General features: G+C 37.0%; 1 protein-coding gene across 1 annotated transcript; it reads left to right on the top strand.

Moving 5' to 3' along the window:
* Positions 1–557: 557 nt before the first annotated feature.
* On the top strand, positions 558–27,848 carry LOC123565372 (alpha-2-macroglobulin-like protein 1). Its single transcript, XM_053549136.1, has 18 exons — positions 558–677; positions 1,159–1,210; positions 3,589–3,684; positions 3,870–4,046; positions 4,478–4,687; positions 5,433–5,566; positions 6,713–6,869; positions 7,040–7,245; positions 11,060–11,275; positions 11,669–11,799; positions 14,698–14,788; positions 15,716–15,799; positions 18,166–18,268; positions 19,627–19,770; positions 20,053–20,220; positions 20,895–21,035; positions 24,637–27,072; positions 27,352–27,848. The coding sequence occupies exons 1-17, from the start codon at positions 558–560 to the stop codon at positions 24,780–24,782; spliced, it is 2,376 nt and encodes a 791-aa protein (XP_053405111.1). The 3' UTR covers positions 24,783–27,072; positions 27,352–27,848.

The following is a 27,848-nucleotide window of genomic DNA, read 5'->3' as shown; positions in this document are numbered from 1 at the left end:
CATAGAGAGATAAATGTCTGCCTGCATAGAGAGATAAATGTCTTCCTTTGTAAGGAGATAAATGTCTTCCTTTGCAGGGAGATAAATGTCTTCTTTTGTAGGCAAATAAATGTCTTCCTTTGTAGGCAAATAAATGTCTGCCTGCATAGAGCGATAAATGTCTTCCTTTGTAGTTGTTATATGTTGGTGTGACTCTGTGTTGAATTGCTTTCTACAGAGCTTCCCAAATAAGTGGTCTAATGTTATGCAGTTTAACTCCTTACACAATAACCTTGCCCCTTACATGTGATGTTTAGTAATTTACTTGACACCACCATTACCATGTACGTTCTCTGTAATGTTCAGTAATATACTTACCAACATCATTACCTTGTGCCTTCTCTGATGTTCAGTATTTGACCCCTACCACAATTACCAGTATGTTATGTCTAGTCTCTGATGTTCTGTAATTCTCCTACTACTACAATTACCTTCTGCCTTCTCTGTAATGTTAAATTATTGACCTGTAGCCACTGTTAACTTGTGCGTTCTCTAGGGCATAGTAAGACTATTTCTTTATGATTGTTTGTCAGGCATTTTTGAGAGAGCATAGAGTATCATGCTACAGTGGAGAAGCTCCAGAAAATTACAGGAATAAACAAGTCACAGAACAGGTTGTCAAACATCTGCTTGTACAGGTATGTGTTGATTACTTTTATAATTTTCAGCTTAAAACCAAAGCGTTTTAACATAAGCTTGATGGGATAGGTGAGATTTTCTAGCATCAGTAATCTAAATTCTTTTTTAAAGAGCCAGTGGTCAGCAGAGCTAGACTTGAAGGGAGAAAGAAATCCTTTAAACACCTTTACTTGATAGCTGGATCTTCATCAAATTTGTCTGTAGTATCTTGGTTTGGATGTTTTTCAAAATTCTAATCGTTCAGCTCCATTTTATACTGTTGTCAGCTTAACTGTGTGATTTGAGCCAGCTTGGCCCTCTTGATTGCTCTGTCAAGTATCTGCTTTTAACCATCAGTTACACAGCGTTTTAACTATTCTGTAACTCATTGCAGAGTCACTCCACTCAGCAGAAATGCTTAACATTTTCCTTTTCTTGTCATTTTAAATACCGTTAGATTTAACTATGAAATTAATATAATATATGATCGTTAATTTCCAGGCAGAGGGCATTCAAGAGGAAACAACAAAGTCACAGTTTATTTGCCCGCAAGGTAACACTTTAATTGTAGATTTCCTGTATAAAGATATGAGTGTGACATTGGTGTCTGTGTTAGAGTTAACACAGTGGTCCAGTAGAAACATGCTAGACCTGGAAATTAGGAGTTGTGAGCTTGGGCCCCAGATTCTTCAACTAAAATTACTAACATCTGGATAACAGTCCTGTTTATGGGTGTTTTACAACCAGCAGCCTAAGGAAGCAGGGGAGTGTGTTGAATTTGAACACTATGGAATCCAGTATTCTTGTACTAGCTACTAACTCTTCTGGAGGAGTTGCCTGTATAGCTGTGCTGATGATAATTAAGCTCTGCCCTTACAGAAGCAAGCCTCTGTGGCGTACATGCTGCGTATTTACTGTGTATATGCCACGAACAGCGAGGAGTACATTTTACATACACCGCATGCCGCATACATGCCGCGTACTATTTCGACGAGTACACAGCATGTACGCAGGAGGTCACTAGTACACTTCAAGTACGCAGCACAGACTCTGAAAATTTAAGGAGTACACTGCATGTACGCAGGAGGGACTTGTACAAGAAAATAGTACACTGCATGTACACCGCAGATACTTTGAAATTTGTGCAGTACACTTCATATACGCGGGAAAGACTTGTACAATTTCTTTTGGAATTTATACTTAGTTTTTTTTTTATAAGTTAAAGTCTGAAGTAAACTCATATATGCGGGAGGGACTTGTTCATTTTCTTTTGGTGTTTATACTTTGAATTTTTTCAGGTAAAAGTCTGAAGTACACTTCATGCAAGAAGGATTTGTACATTTTTTTTTTTTTTTTGGAAGCAAGAACTTGATTTCCGAGTAACTTTATCTTAATAGCATAGAATAGTTCAGATTACGGTATTCTGAACAATGAAATTTGCCAAACTATTTGCAATGTTCATTTGTGAAGCTTACATCTTAGTGATTCTGAGCTGCACCTTGCATGCAGTGTAAAAATATATTCTTTTTCATTTTGAATTAATCCTGGAGCTTTCTAACTTGGATAATTGAAAAGCCTTATTTGAACTTTGTTGCATTACATTTTGTAATACATGAAATAATTACCAAGATAATGCCTCATCACGCCCGAATGAGAAGAATTAATAGCTCTCACTGTTATTTGAATACTCTTCAGCAAAACACCATTCTATTATGTTTTATAAAGGTTTTAATGCTCATTATGTTAACTCATTAAGGCCTCACCAAATTAAAAAGTTGTTCATCGGATTGCTGCTCGTATATTTTCAGAACGTTTTTGGCTAATTGCACTCGCCCCATTGGAAAAAATCAATCCAAAATTTTTTGGTGCGCTACTTTTTACGGACATAAAAGTGTATAAATGCTTATATAATTCCAGTCCTAGATTGTTCTCAGATGGATTTTAATCAAAATAAATACATACTACGCACACATCGATTATAATAAATCATAACACTTATATTTAGTTACATTAAAGTTGTTTCCCCTTGATGCAGTTACGCCATTTTCTTCAGATGTTTACCAAATTACATGCTACAAAAATTGATTTATTTCATTGAAATGTGGATGAAGAAAAGCATACTAATTTATTTGATAACATCAATCTACATTATTTTGGTAAGGGTAAATACTTATTGATGCATGTCACTTATCTTTTTTCTGTTTTTTTTTTCTGTCCAAATGATAAGCATTTGCATAAGAAAGTTGGTGGGGTAAGGAATTTACATTATCACAGCAGTTTCGCCGCAAGAGTACACAGCATGTATGCGGCAGGAGTACACAGCATGTACACCGCAGGACTTGGGCCAGGAGTACACAGTATGTACACCGCAGGAGTACACAGCATGTACGCCGCAGGAGTACACAGCATGTACACCGCAGGGGTAGTACACCGCAGGCTCATTTGCATGTGAAAAGTGTATGTGCCGTGTACATGCTGCGTACTATTTCCTGCATACTAATTTCCTCCAGCGTACATCCTGTGTACTATGTAGTCCACAGCATGTACGCAGCAAGTAGTACGCGGCAGAGCTCATTTGCATGTCAAAAGTGTACTACAAACGTACTATCGGTGTATGTGCGGTGTATATCCTGCGTACTATTTAAAGCCCTTGATTTCAGTACACATCATGTACGCATCATATACGCTGTATGTACACAGCAAGAGTATGCAGCAGACCTTTTTCTTCTGTAATGGTGATGCACTTACACAGGGTTTCTGTTCTGCTGTCTTAAAAACTGAACAAGGATCTTTTACCACTATAGTTTCACTAGAAGGAGAAGGCGTAATCTGATACAAAACTAATTTATAGGAATGATTTTTTAAGGAAAAAAAGCCCAAAGTTACAACAACAACAAAAAAGATTTTAAAATCCATAATTTTCTTTTTCAGACTCAGCAGATGGGTTTGAAAGGACATTGCATCCAGATCTACCTGATAGTGACACACTAGTCCCTGGATCTGTGAGAGGATGGGTCAATGTGATTGGTAGGTATACAGTTACAATAATAGTTTGATACTTGTAGAATAAATTGCCTGTGGGGGAGTATGGAAAGACAAGATTGTAATTTAGTGTAAGAAGCAGTATGACTGTGTGTAACATGTGTATAGTAAGTTGTTTTTATATTGCAGCTAATCAGAAATATCTGTCTCATGTTATACCTGTATTACAGGTGATATAATGGGTCCTGTGTTGAGTGGTTTAGATGACTTGATCTTGTTACCAACTGGATGTGGAGAACAAAACATGATCAGACTGGCACCAAACGTTGCCATACTCGAGTACCTCTCTGTAACTAGACAGCTTACTGAGGACATAGAGATCAAAACTGTGGACCATCTCAATAAAGGTGAGTTTATGTAGACCATGCCAAAGTACATTTACTTCTCAGTGATTATTTACATAAGAGAGAGAATAAAACATTACTGTTTACAGTAAGAAGATATTGCTACTAAAATGGTAGAAGAAACATAGGAATAAACCAATCCTGAGCTTGAAAGTTAAAGGGAAGTTAACATTGGCTCCATAATACACCTTGGATATACATTTAAAACAGGTCCTCTGAAAACTCCAAAAGGTCATACGATGTACCCTCAGTAATATAATAAAACTATATTCCTGCTAAAATGACAGGTCTACAACATTCATTTGCCGGACCAATATGGCTGTTTGAATAAGTTAACTTTAAATTACTTGCTCCTGGCAGCTGTAAGTTTGCGCCTCACCTTGGTAGAATTTGAAATGAGGAGTCAGTTTTAAATATTTTTTTGTATTTTGTAGGGTACCAGCAACAGCTGACTTTCATGCACAAGGATGGTTCCTACAGTGCGTTCGGTACAGCTGATGATGCTGGCAGTACCTGGCTTAGTGCTTTTGTCTTCAAGACGTTACAGCGGGCTGTTGACTTTATCTACATTGATAGGAAACAGATCCAGACAAAAACCTGGGAGTTCCTGATCAACAAACAGGGAGAGGATGGCTGCTTTATTGGTATGATAGTAACTGCTTCAAATTTTGTTGGATGTTTTGCTTACCAGAGTATAAAGTGCTCAAAGTGAGCTCTTGTGACCATTTGCCATCTGCCTTGTGTCCATTTGTTGTATGTCCATCCGTCAGTATTTTCTTCAGACAACATGTCCTCTGAAATCATAAGTTGAAAATTGATGAAACTTGACATGGATGTACCTTGGATGGTACTTTCTCAGATTTGTTCGAACAGTTCTACTTGGTCTCGTATAGGGCCAGCCAGAGCTAAAAATAGAAAAATCTTCTAACATTGCCTAAACCACTTCACTGAAACACAAATATGACCCTCTACCCAGATTGTAAAGATGATTTGATTCATCAAAAAACATGGCCACCAGAGATCATGGTCATTTTCCCCTTCATGAATGTAGTGGAGACTTTGAAAATCTGTAAAATCCTTCAAACAACATAATCCTTCTAAACAGTTGGTCAAATTTTGAAATAAATTCACAGAAATGTTCTTTTGGCTGGCGGCGGTCACATACTAGAGCTCAGTCTTCCTTTGTTTTTATCCTTCTTTTAGCACACTTTATACTGTTCTGTATCTTTTAAACCTACCTGTTTTAACTTTGCACAATTGTAAACTAACGCACTGTTTTTCCAGACTCGCGCCTTCCAATCATAATCGCGAACGATTGCCCGGGAGTAACATGTAGATCTAGATGTGTTATTGTTAAAAGTATTGACATATAATAACTTCTTTTTGCAGAGAGAGGAAAGGTTCTCAGTAAATACATGATGGGAGGTGTGATTGGCAGTAAAAGTGACAAGAAGAGGGCCCTGACAGCTTACGTCCTTATTTCTATGCTGGAATCTTTTAAAATGATGAGAGAAAGAACTCCGGTATGTATATTGTTTGGCTCATTGTTTGTCAGTCAGTTTTTCATAAGACCATTTAGTTTCTGGTCAATAACTTAAGAACACTTGGGTCTGGCATTTGGTATTTGGGGTCAGTAGATCTAAGTCACAGTTCCTTGAGATTAAAAAATTGAGCCGCACCATGAGAAAACCAACATAGTGCATTTGCGACCTGCATTGATCCAGACCAGCCTGCACATCTGTGCAGTCTGGTCAGAATTTATGCTGTTCACTAACGGTTTCTGTAATTGCAATAGACTTTGAAAGCGAACGGAATGGATCCTGACCAAACTGCGTGGATGCACAGTCTGGTCTGGATCCGTGCTTGTCGCAGATGTACTATTTTAGTTTTCTCATGGTGCAGCTCAAATGGATTCTGCTCAGTAATAAAGAATGCTTAAACATTCAGATGTCAAAGTTCATTTGATGATTGCCTGTGGTCTGTAGATGCAGTGACCTTAATACTTAGAACAGTTTCTATTCAGTGACTGAAAATTACATAACAGACATCTTTTGGGCATATATGTTTAACAAACTTCTCTTGTTTTAATTGTCAGTTACTGAAATACTATGTAAATAGTTATTTGGCAGTTAAGAAATTAAACTCTTTATCCATCAAATGTTAGGTATAAATTTATTCTGTGGTAAATATGTTAATATACAATGAGACAAATGTTTAAGAATATGAAACAGAATGCAGGATATAGAAAATTAAATAATGTAATATTAAGTGCGTAAAAATGTCAGATTGTTTATTACATGTATATCTGTTTTTGTGCCTTTGTAATAAATGACTCCAGCATCCTATTTTGTTTGCAGAAATATTATATTTGTAAAAATCTATGAATAAAAGGGTAAAAATATTATGGTATGGACATGTATATACAAGTGGTTGCTGTTGATGCATATCTGGGTAATCAGTATGGATTCCTATAACTTTGGGCATTAAAGTCTCAAGGTGGATAATATGATAGAGATATTGCTTTTAGTTAGTTCTTGCATACCTGAAATTGAAAAGTCATTTTGCAATACATAATTTTCCAGCAGTTATATAATAAAAATACTATATATGTAGAATATCTTAATCTCTGTAGATAATAATATTAAATGAGCAGTAATGATCATTTCCAGCCGTTTGTGGCCCTTGCTGTACGATGTATACAAGTGGACAACCTGACAGACACATACACTCATGCACTTGTCACCTATGCCATGACCCTGTACAAGCCAAACAGTAGATTTACAGAAATTCTGCTGAAGAGGCTCAAAGCCAAGGCCCAAATTGATGGTAAAATATAGTTTCTTTTTAAAGACAGTTATCAAAGAAATCTAATGAACAAGAAATAATTGTGACTTTTTACTCACCTAGGCTTTATCTTAAAAATGTTCTACACAAGTGATTTGTGGATAATCTTTAACAAAAACTATTCTCACGTAAAATTCTCAAATATGTTGTAGGAGACACCATGTTTTGGAAAAGAGAAAAACAGCCTGCCATTCTGTCTGGTCAAGGTCGCGCAGCATCCGCAGAAATAGAAATCACGTCTTACGCACTCCTTGCCTTGCTAACCATGGACAAGAATGCAGCCATCAGTGACATCATGCCAATTGTTCGCTGGCTCACCAATCAGAGAAATGCTTATGGTGGCTTTGCTTCTACACAGGTACCAATGATTGTGAATTCACCAACATGTCAATTCACTGAAAAAACCTGCTTATAGACAAGAGTCTGATTCTGTACCTGATCTTCATGACTTTTTAGAATGTATGTCTTTAAAAATCTTTTGTTGATGATCTACCTGATTAATGTAAAGCTTGGTTGGAATGTTTTTTGTTCTGATGTCAAAGTCAGATTGGTTATTATTTTATTACCCGAAATCATAACCAGAAGACAAGTAACATTCACATTTTTACATGTTTATTTGTACATTTCAGATATGAATACAGTCACATATTTCAATTACCGGCGCGTAAGATACTGTAAACAGTGCTAATTTAATCTATGAAATATTCTTTTCAACATAAAAGTTATTATCAATATGTTGGCAGAGTATGGCCACTCCAGTGAAAGCTATTTGAAAAACCAGTCGACCGGGAGGAAACCAGACGTACCCGCAAAGCACCACGTCATTGCTCCACGTTACCTGTAGAGCAACAAGCAGCGCCACACGGACGCAAGGGATACCACAGTACACCACAGTAAATTAAACATCCCCCAAAACTCGACGTTACCTGCAAAGCAATGAGGAATATTTAGCGGACCAACGGAGCAAGGCAAAGTACTGTGGTTCTAAGCAACGAGCAAGACTACAGTACACAACAATATTTAGCGGACCAACGGAGCAAGGCAACGTACTGTAATTCTAAGCAACGAGCAAAGCTACAGTACACCACAATATTTAGCGGACCAATGGAGCAAGGCAACGTACTGTACTTCTAAGCAAGGCAAATACTATAATGAGCAAGGCTACAGTACACCACAGTAAATTAAATATTCCCCATAACTCGACGTTACCTGCAAAGTAATGAGGAACATTTAGCGGACCAATGGAGCAAGGCAACGTACTGTAATTCTAAGCGAGGCAAATACTATATGATGAGCAAGGCTATGACATCAGCAAGGCTATGATACATTTAAGCAAGGCTAGTCAGATATTGCCAAGGCACTAGAGCAATACCTTTAATATACACCGTAACATCCGTACCATCAAAACGTCCCAAAGCACGCCCGATCGCCCCCACGGTCGACAGAATTTTTCCAGGCCCTTAAAATTAGGAGTGACATAAAAAAATAATTGTATATAAATATGGAAATAATTAACTGGAATTTTAGTAATAAAAATTATACATGTATAAATTCTAAATTGTCCTTTTGATTTCTCATAAAGCAACAGTCCGGAAGAATGATAATATCCTTTTAGATCTGTCTGTTTCACAAACTGTTTGTAGCCCAGGAATCCCTTCAATTAATGTCTGTGGAAAGTACCTGGAGTCTGATCACTTCCGGAGTTGGCACCCAATGGCAGCATATTATCTGCAACATAAGTACTTCACAAAACAGTCAGATTGTCATAACAGAATTAAAGATACAAAATATAATGAATTGTAGTATACAACAATTTTTTAGCTCACCTGTCACATAGTGACAAGGTGAGCTTTTGTGATCACGCAGCGTCCGTCATCCATCGTCTGTGCGTCCGTCCGTCCGTCCGTCCGTCCGTCCGTAAACTTTTGCTTGTGACCACTCTAGAGGTCACATTTTTCATGAGATCTTTATGAAAGTTGGTCAGAATGTTCATCTTGATGATATCTAGGTCAAGTTCGAAACTGGGTCATGTGCCATCAAAAACTAGGTCAGTAGGTCTAAAAATAGAAAAACATTGTGACCTCTCTAGAGGCCATATATTTCAAAAGATCTTCATGAAAATTGGTCAGAATGTTTACCTTGATGATATCTAGGTCAAGTTCGAAACTGGGTCACATGCCATCAAAAACTAGGTCAGTAGGTCTTAAAATAGAAAAACCTTGTGACCTCTCTAGAGGCCATATTTTTCATGAGATCTTCATGAATATTGGTCAGAATGTTCACCTTGATGATATCTAGGTCAAGTTCGAAACTGGGTCAAGTGGGGCCAAAAACTAGGTCATTAGGTCTAAAAATAGAAAAACCTTGTGACCTCTCTAGAGGCCATATTTCTCAATGGATCTTCATGAAAATTGGTCAGAATGTTCACCTTGATGATATCTAGGTCAAGTTCAAAACTGGGTCACGTGGGTTTAAAAACTAGGTCAGTAGATCTAAAAATAGAAAAACCTTGTGACCTCTCTAGAGGCCATATTTTACATGAGATCTTCAAGAATATTGGTCAGAATGTTCACCTTGATGATATCTAGGTCAAGTTCGAAACTGGGTCATGTGCCATCAAAAACTAGGTCAGTAGGTCTAAAAATAGAAAAACCTTGTGACCTCTCTAGAGGCCATATTTCTCAATGGATCTTCATGAAAATTGGTCAGAATGTTCACCTTGATGATATCTAGGTCAAGTTCGAAACTGGGTCACGTGCGGTCAAAAACTAGGTCAGTTGGTCTAAAGGTAGAATAACCTTGTGACCTCTCTAGAGGCCATATTTTTCAATGGATCTTCATGAAAATTGGTCAGAATGTTTACCTTGATGATTTCTAGGTCAAGTTCGAAACTGGGTCACGTGGGGTTAAAAACTAGGTCAGTAGATCTAAAAATAGAAAAAATTTGTGACCTCTCTAGAGGCCATATTTTTCATGAGATCTTCATGAATATTGGTCAGAATGTTCACCTTGATGATATCTAGGTCAAGTTCAAAACTGGGTCACGTGGGATCAAAAACTAGGTCAATAGGTCTAAAAATAGAAAAACCTTGTGACCTCTCTAGAGGCCATATTTCTCAATGGATCTTCATGAAAATGGGTGAGAATGTTCAGCTTGATGATATCTAGGTCAGATTCATAACTGGGTCATGTGTGGTCAAAAACTAGGTCAGTAGGTCGAAAAATAGAAAAACCTTGTGACCTCTCTGGAGGCCATATTTTTCAAGAGATCTTCATGAAAATTGGTGAGAATGTTCACCTTGATGATATCTAGGTCAAGTTTAAAAGTGGGTGACATGCCTTCAAAAACTAGGTCATTAGGTCAAATAATAGAAAAACCTTGTGACCGCTCTAGAGGCCATATTTTTCAATGGATCTTCATGAAAATTGGTCAGAATTTTTTATCTTGATGATATCTAGGTCACATGTGCTCAAAAACTAGGACACTATGTCAAATAATAGAAATAACGATGTCATACTCAGTTAAACACTGGGTCATGTGGGGATAGGTGAGCGATTCGGGACCATCATGGTCCTCTTGTATTATTATTATTATTATTATTGGGGTGTGGCGGGTGGGCAATTTAACATCAATCTGAAGCGCTAGCCAATACACCTTTAGTTCAACTGAGAAGATTGCACGTGCTCTCGATTTAATATAACGCTCGAGTGGTTCCCTGACGAATAGGCGTTTATCATTCATCTGTTATGTTTAGACAAGGAACTAGAAAACTGGATTACTTGACAACGACGATAGTTTATAGCTAACACACCTAGCAACGAGATAGCTATTAATTTCGGGAAAAATAAATGTAATTATTTTTAGGCAAAATAATTTTTTACTAATGAACCTGGGGTAAGAGGTAATTGAGATGAGCAATACAGGGCCTTCAGGGCCCTCTTGTTGGAAACAGCAGTTACTTTTGGATTAGAATATGATTGTATGTTTAAACTAAAGCAACTGTTTGAAAACGGGAATTTAAATTGTAACTTACCGGTATTTCTTAGGTCTGTATGTATTTGCATATAATGCTGTATGCTAATAAAATATTGTTTTGATATAAACTCATGAGCTAGTTAAAACAAAAAGTTAATAAACAAACTTTTAAATGTTGCTGCAAATTTTTATACAGGACACAGTTGTTGCTCTTCAAGCATTGTCGCTGTTTGCTCAGCGTATCTATGGTGGTGGTCTTAATGTAGATGTGAACATTGTGGATGACTACAGCCATTCTAAGGACATCAGTGTCACACATAGAAACAGTATCATCCTACAGAGATATGATCTGGCCAATCCAGAGTCAGATCTTTACATCAATGCCAAAGGAGAGGGATGTGTACTGATGCAGGTGAGAATTTAGTATGATATCCAGAATACAAGGTTTAAAGAGCAGTTGAAAAATTCTGGTGTATGAATGGTTTATTCTGAACTCATTCCTGAATTTGACAGAGAAAAGAAATTATTACTGTGTATAGCTTATGGCGTGAAACAGCTTGGAATCTATCATGCTAGTAGACTGATGTTATATCAAACTATAAGCCATGAAAATTTCATAATAAAGTTCACTTTCATGTACAGGTTGAAACTCAGATTTTGCTGGCATATTTTAATTAAAAATACCATTATTGTTTGTCAGTGAAAGTGCCTAAGGTAAGGAAGAAAGCTTTATCTTCATATGGCAAATCTGCCAAGAGTCTAAGGATTGTCAGCATTTAATAAGTTATCTTTGATTATGTTTCAGACAACATACAGATATAATGTACAGAAGAAACAGATACCAGATGATGTATTTAAACTTACTGTGTCTACACCAGTTACAAGGGAAGCAATTAGCAATAACTGTCGACAGAGAATTGTCAGAGTTTGTGCAAGGTAACCAGTTGTTGATAAATTGTTATGATTATTTATATTAATTCATGTGAGATAGCAATTAACTCATTAGATGACAAGGGTAGCATCACATAATTTTATTTTTTTCGTATTTCTGACCTGTTCAGAATGGTAGATTGGCTTTTATGTTAGAGCAGTCTCTGACTTGAAATTGCTTATGCCTACGTCTGTGTTTACAAATCATGCCAAGGTGCAAATCTTTGTATTACAATTTATTTGGCTTCCCTTACAGAAGCAAGCCTCTGTGGCGTACATGCTGCGTATTTGCTGTGTATATGCCGCGAACACAGTAGTACACCAGAGGAGTACATTTTACATACACCGCATGCCGCGTACATGCCGCGTACTATTTCGACGAGTACACAGCAAGTACGCAGGAGGTCACTAGTACACTTCAAGTACACAGCAAAGATCTGAAAATTTAAGGAGTACACTGCATGTACGCAGGAGAGACTTGTACAAGAAAACAGTACACTGCATGTACACCGCAGATACTTTGAAATTTGTGCAGTACACTTCATATACGCGGGAAAGACTTGTACAATTTCTTTTGGCATTTATACTTAGTTTTGTTTTTATAAGTTAAAGTCTGAAGTAAACTTCATATATGCGGGAGGGACTTGTTCATTTTCTTTTGGTGTTTATACTTTGAATTTTTTAGGTAAAAGTCTGAAGTACACTTCATTCAGGAAGGATTTGTACATGATTTCTGAGCTGCACCTTGCATGCAGTGTAAAAATATATTCTTTTTCATTTTGAATTAATCCTGGAGCTTTCTAACTTGGATAATTGGTTGGACTGATAGCTCAGTGGTTTGCACACTGGCCTTCCAATCTTGAGGTCGGGGTTCGATCCCCGGCAGCTACTCGCAATCCTTGCGTGTATCAGTGCTATACACTGGGCACGTTAAAGAACCAAGCTGTCTATTCGAAACGAGCTAGGCTAAGTTAGCCGGATAAGCCTGTATCTGATTTCTGATCTCTCTGTCGTGGGGGCTTTGTCTCACTCTGTCCCTCTGGTCAGATCGCTCTGTGTCTGTACTAGTAGAGGATGAATTATGCGCCCTGTGTGGCTGCATTTGAACTATGTAAAGCGCCTTTGGCGCTATATAAATCTGGTATAATTTAATGTACAACGCCGGTGAATATACTATGTGTAAAATTAGGCGTTTAATCAAATAAAGCAGTTTCAGTTTAATTGAAAAGCCTAATTTGAACTTCGTTGCATTACATTTTGTAATACATGAAATAATTACCAAGATAATGCCTCAACAGCGCCCGATTGAGAAGAATTAATAGCTCTCACTGTTATTTGAATACTCTTAAGCAAAACACCATTCTATCATGTTTTATAAAGGCTTTAATGCTCATTATGTTAACTCATTAAGGCCTCACCAAATTAAAAAGTTGTTCATCGGATTTGCCGCTCGTATATTTTCAGAACGTTTTTGGCTAATTGCGCTTGCCCCATTGGAAAAAATCAATACAAAATTTTTTGGTGCGATACTTTTTACGGACGTAAAAGTGTATGAATGCTTATATAATTCCAGTCCTTGATTGTTCTCAGATGGATTTTGATCAAAATAAATACATACTACGCACACATCGTCTATAATAAATCATAACACTTATATTTAGTTGCATTAAAGTTGTTTCCCCTTGATGCAGTTACGCCATTTTCTTCAAATGTTTACCAAATTACATGCTACAAAAATTGATTTATTTCATTGAAAAGTGGATGAAGAAAAGCATACTAATTTATTTGATAACATCAATCTACATTATTTTGGTAAGGGTAAATACTTATTGATGCATGTCACTTATCTTTTTTCTGTTTTTTTCTGTCCAAATGATCAGCATTTGCATACGAAAGTTGGTGGGGTAAGGAATTTACATTATCACAGCATGTACGCCACAAGAGTACACAGCATGTATGCAGCAGGAGTACACAGCATGTACGCCGCAGGACTCGGGCCAGGAGTACACAGCATGTACGCCGCAGGAGTACACAGCATGTACACCGCAGGGGTAGTACACCGCAGGCTCATTTGCATGTGAAAAGTGTATGTGCCGCGTACATGCTGCGTACTATTTCCCGCATACTAAATTCCTCCAGCGTACATCCTGTGTACTATGTAGTCCACAGCATGTACGCAGCAAGTAGTACGCGGCAGAGCTCATTTGCATGTCAAAAGTGTACTACAAACGTACTATCGGTGTATGTGCGGTGTATATCCTGCGTACTATTTAAAGCCCTTGATTTCAGTACACATCATGTACGCATCATATACGCTGTATGTACACAGCATGAGTACGCAGCCAGCCTTTTTCTTCTGTAAGGGTTGTAATACGGTGACGCTTGTACGCAGGTATATAGAGAGGCATTAGGGGTCTTCTTTCGAAATGGGGGGCCTCTATGGCCGAGTGGTTAAGGTCACTGACTTCAAATCACTTGCCCCTCATCGATGTGGGTTCGAGCCTCACTCGGGACATTGAATTCTTCATATGAGGAAGCCATCCAGCTGGTGGTTGGTGGTTCTACCCAGGTGCCCGCTCGTGATGAAAAAATGCATGGAGGGGCGCCTGGGGTCTTCCTCCTGCGTAAAAGCTTGAAAGTCGCCATATGACCTATAATTGTGTCGGTGTGACGTTAAACACAATAAAATGAATAAATAAATCTTCAGAAATGGGAAATCATAGTATTACTGAAACTGCTAATAAGACTAGTAAAAGCACCTCAAAGCAAACAATATTATGCTGAATTTAGCTCTAAAACTGATCTTTGCTGTCATTGCTTCTGAACAGTTATGTTAATAGATGTATGGTTAAAAGTGACAATGTAGATCTTAACTAAATGTCTCATTATATCGCCATTTTAAAGTTACCATGGCGATGATGAGATGAGTAATATGGCTGTAATAGAAGTGAAGCTGACCAGTGGATGGATACCTGATGTCAAATCATTACAATATGTATGTTTACTTTGGATTATTATTTATTCTTAACCTTTATCCTGCTAAATTTGTAAAATAGACTTGTCTGTTATTCAATTTGGGCAGTACCACTATTACTCGAAGTGGTGTTCAGTTAAAATTTACTAACAGAATAGTGAACAGTGCAAACCATAATTAGTCTGTACAGATATGCAAATATATCGTTCACTGTTTCAGTTGGTGAATCATGTAGAGATAGTGTTCACTGTTTCAGTTGGTGAATCATGTAGAGATAGTGTTCAGCTGTTTCAGTTGGTAAACTCTGTAGAGATAGTGTTCACTGTTTCAGTTGGTGAACTCTGTAGAGGAAGTGTTCACTGTTGCAGTTGATGATCTGTGTAGAGATAGTGTTCACTGTTGCAGTTGGTGAACTCAGTAGGTATAGAGTTCACTGTTTCAGTTTGTGAACTTGTAGAGGCTCTGTAGAGATAGAGTTCACTGTTTAAGTTGGCAAACTCTGTAGAGATAGTGTTTACTGTTTCAGTTGGTGAATTCTGTAGAGATTAGAGTTCACTGTTTCAATTGGTGAATTCTGTAGGTATAGAGTTCACTGTTTCAGTTGGTGAACTCTGAAGAGATATTGTTCACGGTTTGAGCTGGTGAACTATGTAGAGACTGTAGAGATAGAGTTCATTGTTCCAATTTGTGAACTCTGTAGAGATATAGAGTTCACTGTTTAAGTTGGTGAACTCTGTAGAGATAGTGTTTACTGTTTCAGTTGGTGAACTATGTAGAGATAGAGTTCACTGTTTCAGTTGGTGAATTCTGTAGAGATATAGAGTTCATTGTTAAAGTTGGTGAACTCTGTAAAGATAGTGTTTACTGTTTCAGTTGGTGAACTCCGTAGAGATTAGAGTTCGCTGTTTCAATTGGTGAATTCTGTAGAGATAGTGTTCATTGTTTCAGTTGGTGAACTCTGCAGAGACAGGCTTAAAGAAGTATGACATGGACAAACGCTTCCCAGATGTTGTAAACTTCTACTTTGATGAGGTATGTAAAGTTTTCCCACCCACTTTAACTTGCAGCATCACCTTTCAGAACAACTTTGGTGACAAACACAATAATAGGAAATCTCATAAAAGATGGAAACATTTTATTAGTCCCTGTTTTTAGCCCACCATCATCAGATGGTGGGCTATTAAAATCACTCTGCGTCCGTGGTCCGTCCGTCCGTCATTCCGTCCGTCCGTCCGTCCGTTAACAATTTCTCGTTATCGCATCTCCTCAGAAACTACTGGGGGGATTTTGACCAAACTTTGTCAGAATGATGTATTGGTACCCTAGTTGTGTCCCCCTGAAAATCAGACTGGTTCAACAATTTATGAGTGAGTTATGGCCCTTTGTTTATTTCTATATTTTACATAGATTTATATAGGGAAAAACTTTGAAAACCTTCTTATCCAAAACCACAGAGCCTAGGGCTTTGATATTTGGTTTGAAGCATCATTTAGTGGTCCTCTACCAAGATGATACAAATTATTTCTCTGGGGTCAAATATGGCCCCGCCCTGGGGGTCACATAGTTTATAATGACTTATATAGGGAAAAACTTTGAATAACCCCTTGTCCAAAACCACAGGGCCTAGGGCTTTGATATTTTGTATGTGACATCATCTAGTGGTCTTCAACTAAGATTATTCATATTATACCCCTAGGGTCAAATATGGCCCCGCCCTGGGGGTCATATGATTTACATAGACTTATATAAGGAAAAACTTTGAAAATCTTCTTGTCCAAACCACAAAGCCTAAGGCTTTGATACTTGTAATGTAGCATCATCTAGTGGTTCTCTACCAAGTTTGTTCAAATTATCGCCCTAGGGTCAAAAATGGCCCCGCCCCAGGGGTCACATGGTTCATATAGACTTATATAGGGAAAAGCTTTTAAAATGTTCTTGTCAATAACTACAACATTCAAATTTGGACCACATGTATATTTTTGAGTCGCAAGATGACCCTTGACATGAGTTGACCTTGATTTTGACCTAGTGACCTACTTTCACATTTCTGTAGCTACAGCCTTCAAATTTGGACCACGTGTATATTTTTGAGTGGCAAGATGAACCTTGACATGAGTTGACCTTGATTTTGACCTAGTGACCTACTTTCACATTTCTCAAGCTACAGCCTTCAAATTTGGACCACATGCATAGTTTAGTGCACTGGAAAAAACTTTGACCTTGATTTTGACCTAGTGACCTACTTTCACATTTTTGAAGGTACAGGCTTCAAATTTGGACCATATGCATAGTTCCGTGTTTCAAAATGAAATTTGACATTGATTTTGACCTAGTGACCTACTTTCACATTTCTCAAGCTACAGCCTTCAAATTTGGACCACATGCATAGTTTTGTGTACCGAAAAAACCTTGACCTTCACATTGACCTAGTGACCTACTTTCACATTTTTAAGGTACAGGCTTCAAATTTGGACCACATGCATAGTTTTGTATTCCGAAATAAAATTTGACCATGATTTTGACCTAGTGACCTACTTTTACATTTCTCAAGCTACAGCCTTCAAATTTGGACCACTTGCATAGTTTTGTGTACCGAAATGAACTTTGACCTTTACATTGACCTAGTGACCTACTTTCACATTTTTAAGGTACAGGCTTCAAATTTGGACCACATGCATAGTTTTGTATTCCGAAATAAAATTTGACCTAGTGACCTACTTTTACATTTCTCAAGCTATAGCCTTCAAATTTGGACCACATGCATAGTTTTGTATACTGAAATGAACTTTGACCTTTACATTGACCTAGTGACCTACTTTCACATTTTTAAGGTACAGGCTTCAAATTTGGACCACATGCATAGTTTTGTATTCCGAAATAGAATTTGACCTTGATTTTGACCTAGTGACCTACTTTTACATTTCTCAAGCTACAGCCTTCAAATTTGGACCACTTGCATAGTTTTGTGTACCGAAATGAACTTCGACCTTAGGATTGACATAGTGACCTACTTTCACATTTCTGTAGCTACAGGCTTCAAATTTAGACCACTTGCATAGTTTTGTGTACCGAAACAAACTTTGACCTTGACATTGACCTAGTGACCTACTTTCACATTTCTCAAGCTAAAGCTTTCGAATTTGGATTACATGCACAGTGTTGTGTACAGAAATGAAATTTGACCTTGAGGTAGTCAGTAAGTCTTGAAATTTGGAACACTCAAAAATGGCACATTGGTGGGCGCCAAGATCACTCTGTGATCTCTTGTTGTTTTATATTTTATAAATACAAGATACCAGTACCTTATTTATCAAAGTGATTTATGCTGTCACACACTGACAAAATATATATACATGTATTGCTGCTGTAAATAAATGATGTTGAAATATCATTTTCAGTTGCACTCCAGCAGGCTATGTTTTGAGTTCACCATAGTTCTAGAGGTAGAAGTAGATGATCAAAAACCATCAGCGGCCAAAGTATTTGACTACTATGAGTCTGGTAAAGTATTATATTTATGGTCAAATTTTTCTGATTTGTTAGAAAGAGGCTGAAAAACAAAGTATAGAAAAATCTTCACATGCCATCTCCACATAAACTGATGGTCTGAGTTTAAACTATTTTAACTATTTTCACTGAAATGTTCCTTTGATGACCCTTTCCCATGACCCTTCAGTTTGTTCCTTTTTTTTTTTTTTTTTTTTTTTTTAATTTGAAGTTCTAGTAACTCTTCTTTACTTTTTTTTTCCAGAACTTATTATCCTTACAACAGGCAATGTTTTATTCTGATAAAAACTTAAAAGATCTCAGAGGCCATATGCTTTAACTATAGGAGAGCCAAGGTGTGTTCAAGCAGTTTCATCAGAACAACTTTCTATTAGTGACATGTTGCAGTTATAAAATGTCTCCCCATAGTTGGACTAACAATATATTTTCTGGTCCTTCGGGATCACAGGGTTCATTCAATCTTTATGTTTAATAGAGGTCTGCATGGGTAGGTGCTTGATGACTTTTGGCTAATGTGGGGAGGGGGGGACATTGCACTATTCATTACCACTCGTGAACAGATTTGATCAAGGAAGTCTGCTATTATTTTGTTTATTTGCAATCTATACTTCAAAAGTGTCTTTTTCTTCTTACAGACTTTCTTATTTTGTTTATTTTGGTAACATGTATTTTGATTTAGAAAGACTGGGATCTATTTAAGAATAAATAATGACTAAAGGGGATGAACTATTTATTGTAAATCAAACCTAATTCTGTGACTACATTTTAAGGTCAGGATCACACTAACAGGTCAAGATGTACTGGAATTCTGTGACTACAGTTTAAGGTAAAGGTCACATTTAGAGGTCAAGAGTTACCATTTCTTTTTCTTTTCCAGCCTACAACTTGTGCAATCCTTCACAATATTTTACTTGTCACAAATGTCTCCCATGAAGAGATAGCTTGTTCCTTGCAAGACCATGGCCTGTAGCTCTGAGTTCAAGGTCACACTTGAATGTCCAAAGGTTTCTGGGTTCTGTTTTGTGTCATGTCCACGATGAAGTCTGAAGCTGGATATTCAGGCCTATAACTCATTATAATGAAAATAAAATTTCCTTATTTTAAGTGAAAAGTAATATTAATGTTCTTATTTGAGCCGTGCCATGGGAAAACCAACATAGTGGCTTTGCGACCAGGCCGGATCCAGACCAGCATGCGCATCCGCGCAGTCTGGTCAAGATCCATGCTGTTCGCTAACAGTTTCTCCAATTCCAATAGGTTTTAAAAGCGAACAGCATGGAGCCTGACCAGACTGCGCGGATGCAACTATGTTGGTTTTCTCATGGCACGGCTCATTTCATATTTTGTTTCAGATTTAGAGACTACAATATTTTATGAGATGACACCATGTTCAGAAGAATACCTGGAACGTGTAGACGTTAGTATCAATGGAGATGCCGATTTGTACATTGAGAGTGATAGTGAAGTTACTATCAACGGCAATCATATACATTCTGGTATGACATGGGTGTTAAGGCAGATGCCAGTTCTATAAAGCTTTATCCAATTACGAATGTTTTGAAACCTTTGAATATAACATTTGACATGTTAAAGAATATTTCACACACTAAAGAATTATAAACCGCATGTATGATTCTTGCTTGCTTACGAATTTTTATGCTAACCAAAAGAAGAGAAATTGTCATAAAATCTTGCAGAACTAATTTAATAATTTCATTTTAAGATACCCTGACAGAGCAGTCCTGTTTAAAGCACTTTTAATTTGTTCATATTTCCAGATACACTGACAAAGCAGCCTATTTCTGTGCAGAAGAACATTGCTGCCCCAGTGTCCAGGCCTGATGATACGAAGGAGAGCGCACCAGCACCACCGTCAGGACCTCAGTGCCCACAGTGTGTTTCCACAGGGGTGGTCGATGTCCTTCATAACATCTGCAAAAAGCAGGGTAACATTTGATGCTTTCTTTTCCTCTTAGAGACAGGAGTGTACATAATTCATACAAGTAGTATAAATATATTTTATGCACTATTGAAGATGTGTCATATTTACAAAATATTTTGAAAACAGTGCCTCACAGAAGGCTACTGTAAATTCATCTCCTAGAGGTATATGGTGTAATAGGACAGTTCATTACTGCTATGGGTTCATTTGAAAGAGTTCTCAAATAGATTTTATGTTTTGATAGCAAGATACATATTTTTATATTTGCATGATAAAAGAACAAAGGGGAAAGAAAACATAATAAAATTCTTTGCTTAACTCTTTATACTCCCATAAAAAAAGCTTTTGCGGCTATATTTGAATCACTTAGTCTCATCCATCTTTCTATCAGTGCTAATTTATTTTAGATATTAACAGTTGCTCAGAGGTCAAGGTCACTGTCACTTGAGCAGAAAGTCGGTTTCCAGTCAGTAACAGAAAAAATACTTCAGTACAGGAAGCTCAAACTTGGAAAGTGGGTTGGTCATGACTGGCAGATGACCTCATTGATTTTGAGGTGGTTGCCCAAAAGTCAAGATCATGGTGACCTTGAAATTGATTACTGATCATTAACTAAAGAATGCTTCATCTCAGGAATCTCAAAGAAAGATGGTTACTCTGTACTTTACTTTCTTTCAGTTTGGATTCTACAGCCAAATGAAGACGGTGGATTCTCCCTCAGAGTAATGGCAGCAGTTGGGATGAGTCCAGAGTTAACTATAGCTATTCCAGAATCACTGGAGATTTGTGTAGAATGTGTCAGTTTCTTCTTGGATAAAGGTAAGTATATCACTATGGAATATATATACAATTAAACTTCATTTGCTCAAACTCCATGGGACCAATAAAGTTTGTTCAAGTTCTCGGTAGTTCGAGCCATCTAACAAAATTAATAATATGGGGATTTTGCTTTGACCTGACGAGTTTGAGCAATGGGTGCATGTCTTTGAATTATTTGATTTTGAGCAAAGGAAGTTTTACTGTAAATATCCAAGCACAAATGAAACCTGATAGTCATCCAGCTGCCATTCAGGTGGTGGGTCTACCCCAGTCTGTGTAGCCTAAACATACATGTCAAGTTTCCCGGATTAAGACCCAATTTCCGGACGTATGGAAAACTTAAACATCTCCCGGAAAATCATTTTTCCATAAAATCATATACCTTTAGTGTAATTTCGGACAGATGCCAGCTTTAGCCACACAGTTTTACATTCCAGTGGCTAAAATTTACATCCAAAATTCCAAGCATCAAACTATATCACTAATTACACACTGCGGCTGACATAATTTACCACTCTATCAGTAACAGTTTAACAAGGTCAAGCTCTGATGACATTCTGCAAACAGGTGTATATATGGGCTATTTTTAGATTGTGTTAATTGGCGAGTGTTAGTGATATGTTTACATTAATATGGAGACTGGAGCTTGTTTGTGGATGATTTAGGTGAGAAAAGATATTTTGGGGTACATTTGAATAGATATAAGAGCTGACCTTTGTTTGAGTGATGGCAATCATTACCACTGATGGCAGAAGTGTCAACAACTTGAAATAGGTTCAAGCATTTTTAACAGCCATGATTTTATTTTTATTGAGTAAAAGAAACACTTTTTAGCCCACCATCATCAGATGGTGGGCTATTAAAATCACTCTGCGTCCGTGGTCCGTCCGTCCGTCAGTCCGTCCGTCCGTCCGTCCGTTAACAATTTCTCGTTATCGCATCTCCTCAGAAACTACTGGGGGGAATTTGACCAAACTTTGTCAGAATGATGTATTGGTACCCTAGTTGTGTCCCCCTGAAAATCAGACTGGTTCAACAATTTATGAGTGAGTTATGGCCCTTTGTTTATTTCTATAATTTATATAGATTTATATAGGGAAAAACTTTGAAAACCTTCTTGTCCAAAATCACAGAGCCTAGGGCTTTGATATTTGGTATGAAGCATCATCTAGTGGTCCTCTACCAAGATGATTCAAATTATTTCTCTGGGGTCAAATATGGCCCCGCCCTGGGGGTCACATGGTTTATATAGACTTATATAGGGAAAAACTTTGAATAACCTCTTGTCCAAAACCACAGGGCCTAGGGCTTTGATATTTTGTGTGACATCATCTAGTGGTCTTTAACTAAGATTGTTCAAATTATACCCCTAGGGTCAAATATGGCCCCGCCCTGGGGTCATATGGTTTACATAGACTTATATAGGGAAAAACTTTGAAAATCTTCTTGTCTAAACCACAAAGCCTAGGGCTTTGATACTTGTAATGTAGCATCATCTAGTGGTTCTCTACCAAGTATGTTCAAATTATCCTCCTATGGTTAAATATGGCCCCGCCCCGGGGGTCACATGGTTCATATAGACTTATATAGGGAAAAGCTTTTAAAATGTTCTTGTCAGTAACTACAACATTCAAACTTGGACCACATGTATATTTTTGAGTGGCAAGATGAACCTTAACATGAGTTGACCTTGATTTTGACCTAGTGACCTACTTTCACATTTCTGTAGCTACAGCCTTCAAATTTGCACCACATGCATAATTTTGTGCACTGGAAAAAACTTTGACCTTTATTTTGACCTAGTGACCTACTTTAACATTTTTGAAGGTACAGGCATCAAATTTGGACCATATGCATAGTTTCGTGTTTCAAAATGAAATTTGACATTGATTTTGACCTAGTGACCTACTTTCACATTTCTCAAGCTACAGCCTTCAAATTTGGACTACATGCATAGTTTTGTGTACCGAAAAAAACTTTGACCTTGACATTGACCTAGTGACCTACTTTCACATTTTTGAAGGTACAGGCTTCAAATTTGGACCACATGCATAGTTTTGTATTCTGAAATAAAATTTGACCTGGATTTTGACCTAGTGACCTACTTTTACATTTCTCAAGCTACAGCCTTCAAATTTGGACCACTTGCATAGTTTTGTGTACTGAAATGACCTTTGACCTTTACATTGACCTAGTGACCTACTTTCACTTTTTTAAGGTACAGGCTTCAAATTTGGACCACATGCATAGTTCTGTATTCCGAAATAAAATTTGACCTGGATTTTGACCTAGTGCCCTACTTTTACATTTCTCAAGCTACAGCCTTCAAATTTGGACCACATGCATAGTTTTGTGTACCGAAACAAACTTTGACCTTTACATTGACCTAGTGACCTACTTTCACATTTTTGAAGGTACAGGCTTCAAATTTAGACCACATGCATAGTTTTGTATTCCGAAGTAAAATTTGACCTGGATTTTGACCTAGTGACCTACTTTTACATTTCTCAAGCTACAGCCTTCAAATTTGGACCACTTGCATAGTTTTGTGTACCGAAATTAACTTTGACCTTATGATAGACCTAGTGACCTACTTTCACATTTCTGTAGCTACAGGCTTCAAATTTAGGACCACATGCATAGTTTTGTGTACCGAAACAAACTTTGACCTTGACATTGACCTAGTGACCTACTTTCACATTTTTGAAGATACAGGCTTCAAATTTGGACCACATGCATAGATTTGTGTTGTGTACGGAAATGAAATTTGACCTTGAGCTAGTCAGTAAGTCTTGAAATTTGGAACACTCAAAAATGGCACATTGGTGGGCGCCAAGATCACTCTGTGATCTCTTGTTAATACTATATAAATTTAAAATGGTGAAATAGATTTATTGTCAAGAAGTGCAGATTATTCACTAGCTGGATCATGAAATAAAAAAAGAGATGTGCTAGAAATTTCATCAATTCCTCTGATTATTAAATGATAATAATTAAATCAGTTTAAATTAATATCTTTTTTTTTAAGAATGTTTTAAAATGCAACTTACCACCCCTGAAACCATTGTCCAAATCAATTGATCAAGCCAGAAAGGAACTGGTTTAGATCTAATTTGTTTAACAGTTTTATATTCAACCAAAAATTTCCTTAAAAACGCTGGTCGATAAAATCTGGATTTTCAACTGAAATCTCCTGGAAAATTGTCCAGGGAACTTGACATGTATGCCTAAACCTCAACCAACACATAGGTTATTGCAGATTTTTTAACTGTAAATGTATGTAAGCCTTGTAATATAGCTAAACCTGTATGTAGCAGCCAGTTAAAGATGTAAAAAAATGTCAGTACAGAAATTAGCTGAATGGCTGGTTAATACAGGTGACCACTAGGGGAGGTTTAACTGTAGTCATCGAAAATTTGAATTTTCCATAATTACGTATTTTTATCTCAATATCAAGTTTTAAAAAAAAGATTCCTTCTGGAAATATGTGAACAGGAGAATATATATATAACACTCATCTTTGACTTTTTAGCCAAAGATAAAATATTGGTATAATGAAGGAATTTGTGAAAGACCTACAATCTTTAATTTCTTCAAACAGGTGAGAAAAGCATGATGTTCCTGGAGCCCTATGACTGGACAGACGTTGGAAGAAATATAGCCCAGGAGAGCACAGTGATAATACCCTGGTCCACATCTGTCCAAACGTCGATACAGCAAGTCATGAAATCGTGTGTCTATCACTGAAAAAATACTATACTCTTTTGTTGTAACCATATTACTTTTGAATAAATAATTATTTTGGACTTCAAAAGCTAGTCCTCTGATGTGACTTCTGTTTTGTGAGATTGCTAGTTTATACTATAGGAATAACTGCAGATGTATACATAGTGTAAAAATATTTCATGAAAGAATTAGAACTCGGCATTTAAGTCAAAAAGTCAACTCATTTTGCTGGCTATTTGTTGTCATCCCTCAATAGAGGGAAATTTGGAAAATTATTTCTGTGAAACTGGGATTCTTACAGCTTTTTGCCAAAATGATATAGTCATTTTGGCTTATTCTGCACATTGGGTAATTCTTAATCTGGTAATTAATTACAAGGAAATAGGTAAAAAAACTTTGTCAGAGCTGTGTATATGATCCTTAGATGAACAAGAAATTCCAATATAAACGCTTGATTCAGTGTTGGTAACGTTTGTTTGAGTTTATCAAGAAATCACCCATGCTCTTCCATTCAGAATCCAACATGGCCACCATCATTTTGACTAAGTATTGTGTGGTAAGAACTTTCATGTCAGGATTTCATTTAAATAGGGACTGAATGCAAATATTTTGTATTGATATCTACAGTTATTTTCTGTTATAGATCTTTAAATGTAAGTTTTATTCTTTTAATGAGGCAAGTTCTATCAACAATTCTATTTCGAAATGCTAGGTTCAGCTGACAATAAACCGGTATGTTTTGTCCATGTGTATAGACTCTGTGTATATGTATATTCAATATAGATTCATTTTATGCCCCTGCCATTAAATATTGGGAGGTATATAGTTTATGCCCCCACCATTAGAAATGGGTGGCATACAGTGTTAAACCTAGTTCATGTGTGTTTCCTTGCATACATCTGTATGTCCTGGAGTTTGTATTCTTGTTTGGGCACAAAATCATGTCCCTGTTCTAAAAGGTCAAGATCATCTTTCGAGGTGGATTACTTTCGTATGAATGAATGAATATTCATATAACTTGGTACAAATATTAACCATTGCTAGATTATGCATCGCTTATCAGACCTAGACCTTCAGCTCAAAGGTCACAGACAGAGGTAAAAGATTTTATTGCATTTTTGGGGCACTTACATTTGCCTTAGTCCTTATGTCTGGCTGTCTGTCCATTTGTCTGAACTTGGGCCATGCATATCCTAAAATGTATTTTACACCTTTAAAGTCAAGGTCATACCTTGGGCACAAACATTCACCATAAAAAGATGATGTGTCAAGTGCAAGACTTAGATCTTTAGCTCAAAGGTCAAGATCACTCCTAGAGGTCAAAGAACTGAAATCATTTTTATTGTCTGGTCTAAAAAATTTATATGCCTAGCAGGATATTCAGATAACTTGGTACAAACTTTCACTTTAATAATCATTGAAATGTGAAGTCAATTTTCTTTAACTTCCATAACTTCAATATACATGTTCAATGGTCAAAATGCCATTATTCTCACAACTCACACTTCTGTGTCCTAAGAATTTAACTCGCAAAGTAGGGCATCTATGTGTCCTGTGGACACATCTGTAGATAAATTCTTACTTTTTGTTATATCTTGATTAAACTGTATATTTTATATCATATTTCTATTGTGTGACTCGAGCTTTGAAAATTTTTAGCTCACATGTCACAAAGTGACAAGGTGAGCTTTTGTGATAATGCAGCATCCGTCGTCCGTCCGTGCATGCATCCATGCGTAAACTTTTGCTTGTGACCACTCTAGAGGTCACATTTTTCATGGGATCTTTATGAAAGTTGGTCTGAATGTTCATCTTGATGATATCTAGGTCAGATTTTGAAACTGGGTCACGTGCGGTCCAAAACTAGGTCAGTAGGTCTAAAAATAGAAAAACCTTGTGACCTCTCTAGAGGCCATACTTTTCAATGGATTTTCATGAAAGTTGGTCTGAATGTTCATCTTGATGATATCTAGGTCAGGTTTGAAACTGGGTTACGTGCGGTCAAAAACTAGGTCAGTAGGTCAAATAATAAAAAAAAACTTGTGACCTCTCTAGAGGCCATATTTTTCATGGGATCTGTATGAATATTGGTCTGAATGTTTATCTTTATAGTATCTAGGTTAAGTTCGAAACTTGGTCACATGCGGTCAAAAACTAGGTCAGTAGGTCTAAAAATAGAAAAACCTTGTGACCTCACTAGAGGCCATACTTTTCAATGGATCTTCATGAAAGTTAGTCAGAATGTTCACCTTGATGATATCTAGATCAAGTTTGAAACTGGGTCACGTGCAATCAAAAACTAGGTCAGTAGGTCAAAAACTAGAGGCCATATTTTCATGGGATCTGTATGAAAGTTGGTCTGAATGTTCATCTTGATGATATATCTAAGGTCAAGGTTTCGAAAACTGAGATCAACTGGCGGTCAAAAACTAGGTCAGTAGGTCTAAAAATAGAAAAACCTTGTGACCTCTCTAGAGGCCATACTTTTAAAATGGATTCTTCATGAAAAATTGGGTCAGAATGTTCACCTTGTGATTACTAGGTCAAGTTCGAAACTTGGGTCACGTGCCTTCAATAACTAGGTCAGTAGGTCAAATAATAAAAAACATTGTGACCTCTCTAGAGGCCATTTTTTTGAATGGATCTTCATGAAAATTGGTCAGAATTTTTATCTTGATGATACCTAGGTCAGGTTCAAAACTGGGTCACATGAGCTCAAAAACTAGGTCACTATGTCAAATAATAGAAAAAAACGATGTCATACTCAGTTCAATTTCAAACCTGGGTCATGTTTGGACAGGTGAGCGATTCAGGACCATCATGGTCCTCTTGTTTCTGTATATTTTACTTATTACAGTGTTTTTATAGTGTGTAAGATGCACAAAATCCCTTTGTTTCTTCTTCTGTAATTACTGACTAATGAAAGTATTTTCTATATTTGACATCAATCTAAAGGCTTGTCCCTCTTACTTTAGTCATACCTTTGAAAATAAACATCTGTGAGAGGATATTTGATTTTAACTTTTAATGGTAATGTTGTAAAGACTGTAACCAAGCAGATATTCTGTACTTTGATTTATGAAATAT

Source organism: Mercenaria mercenaria, chromosome 8 (genome assembly GCF_021730395.1).
Source record: "Mercenaria mercenaria strain notata chromosome 8, MADL_Memer_1, whole genome shotgun sequence".
Taxonomy (NCBI): Eukaryota; Metazoa; Mollusca; class Bivalvia; order Venerida; family Veneridae; genus Mercenaria; species Mercenaria mercenaria.
The sequence above is the reverse complement of the archived record's forward strand: the minus strand, read 5'-3'. Positions and strand labels throughout refer to the sequence as shown.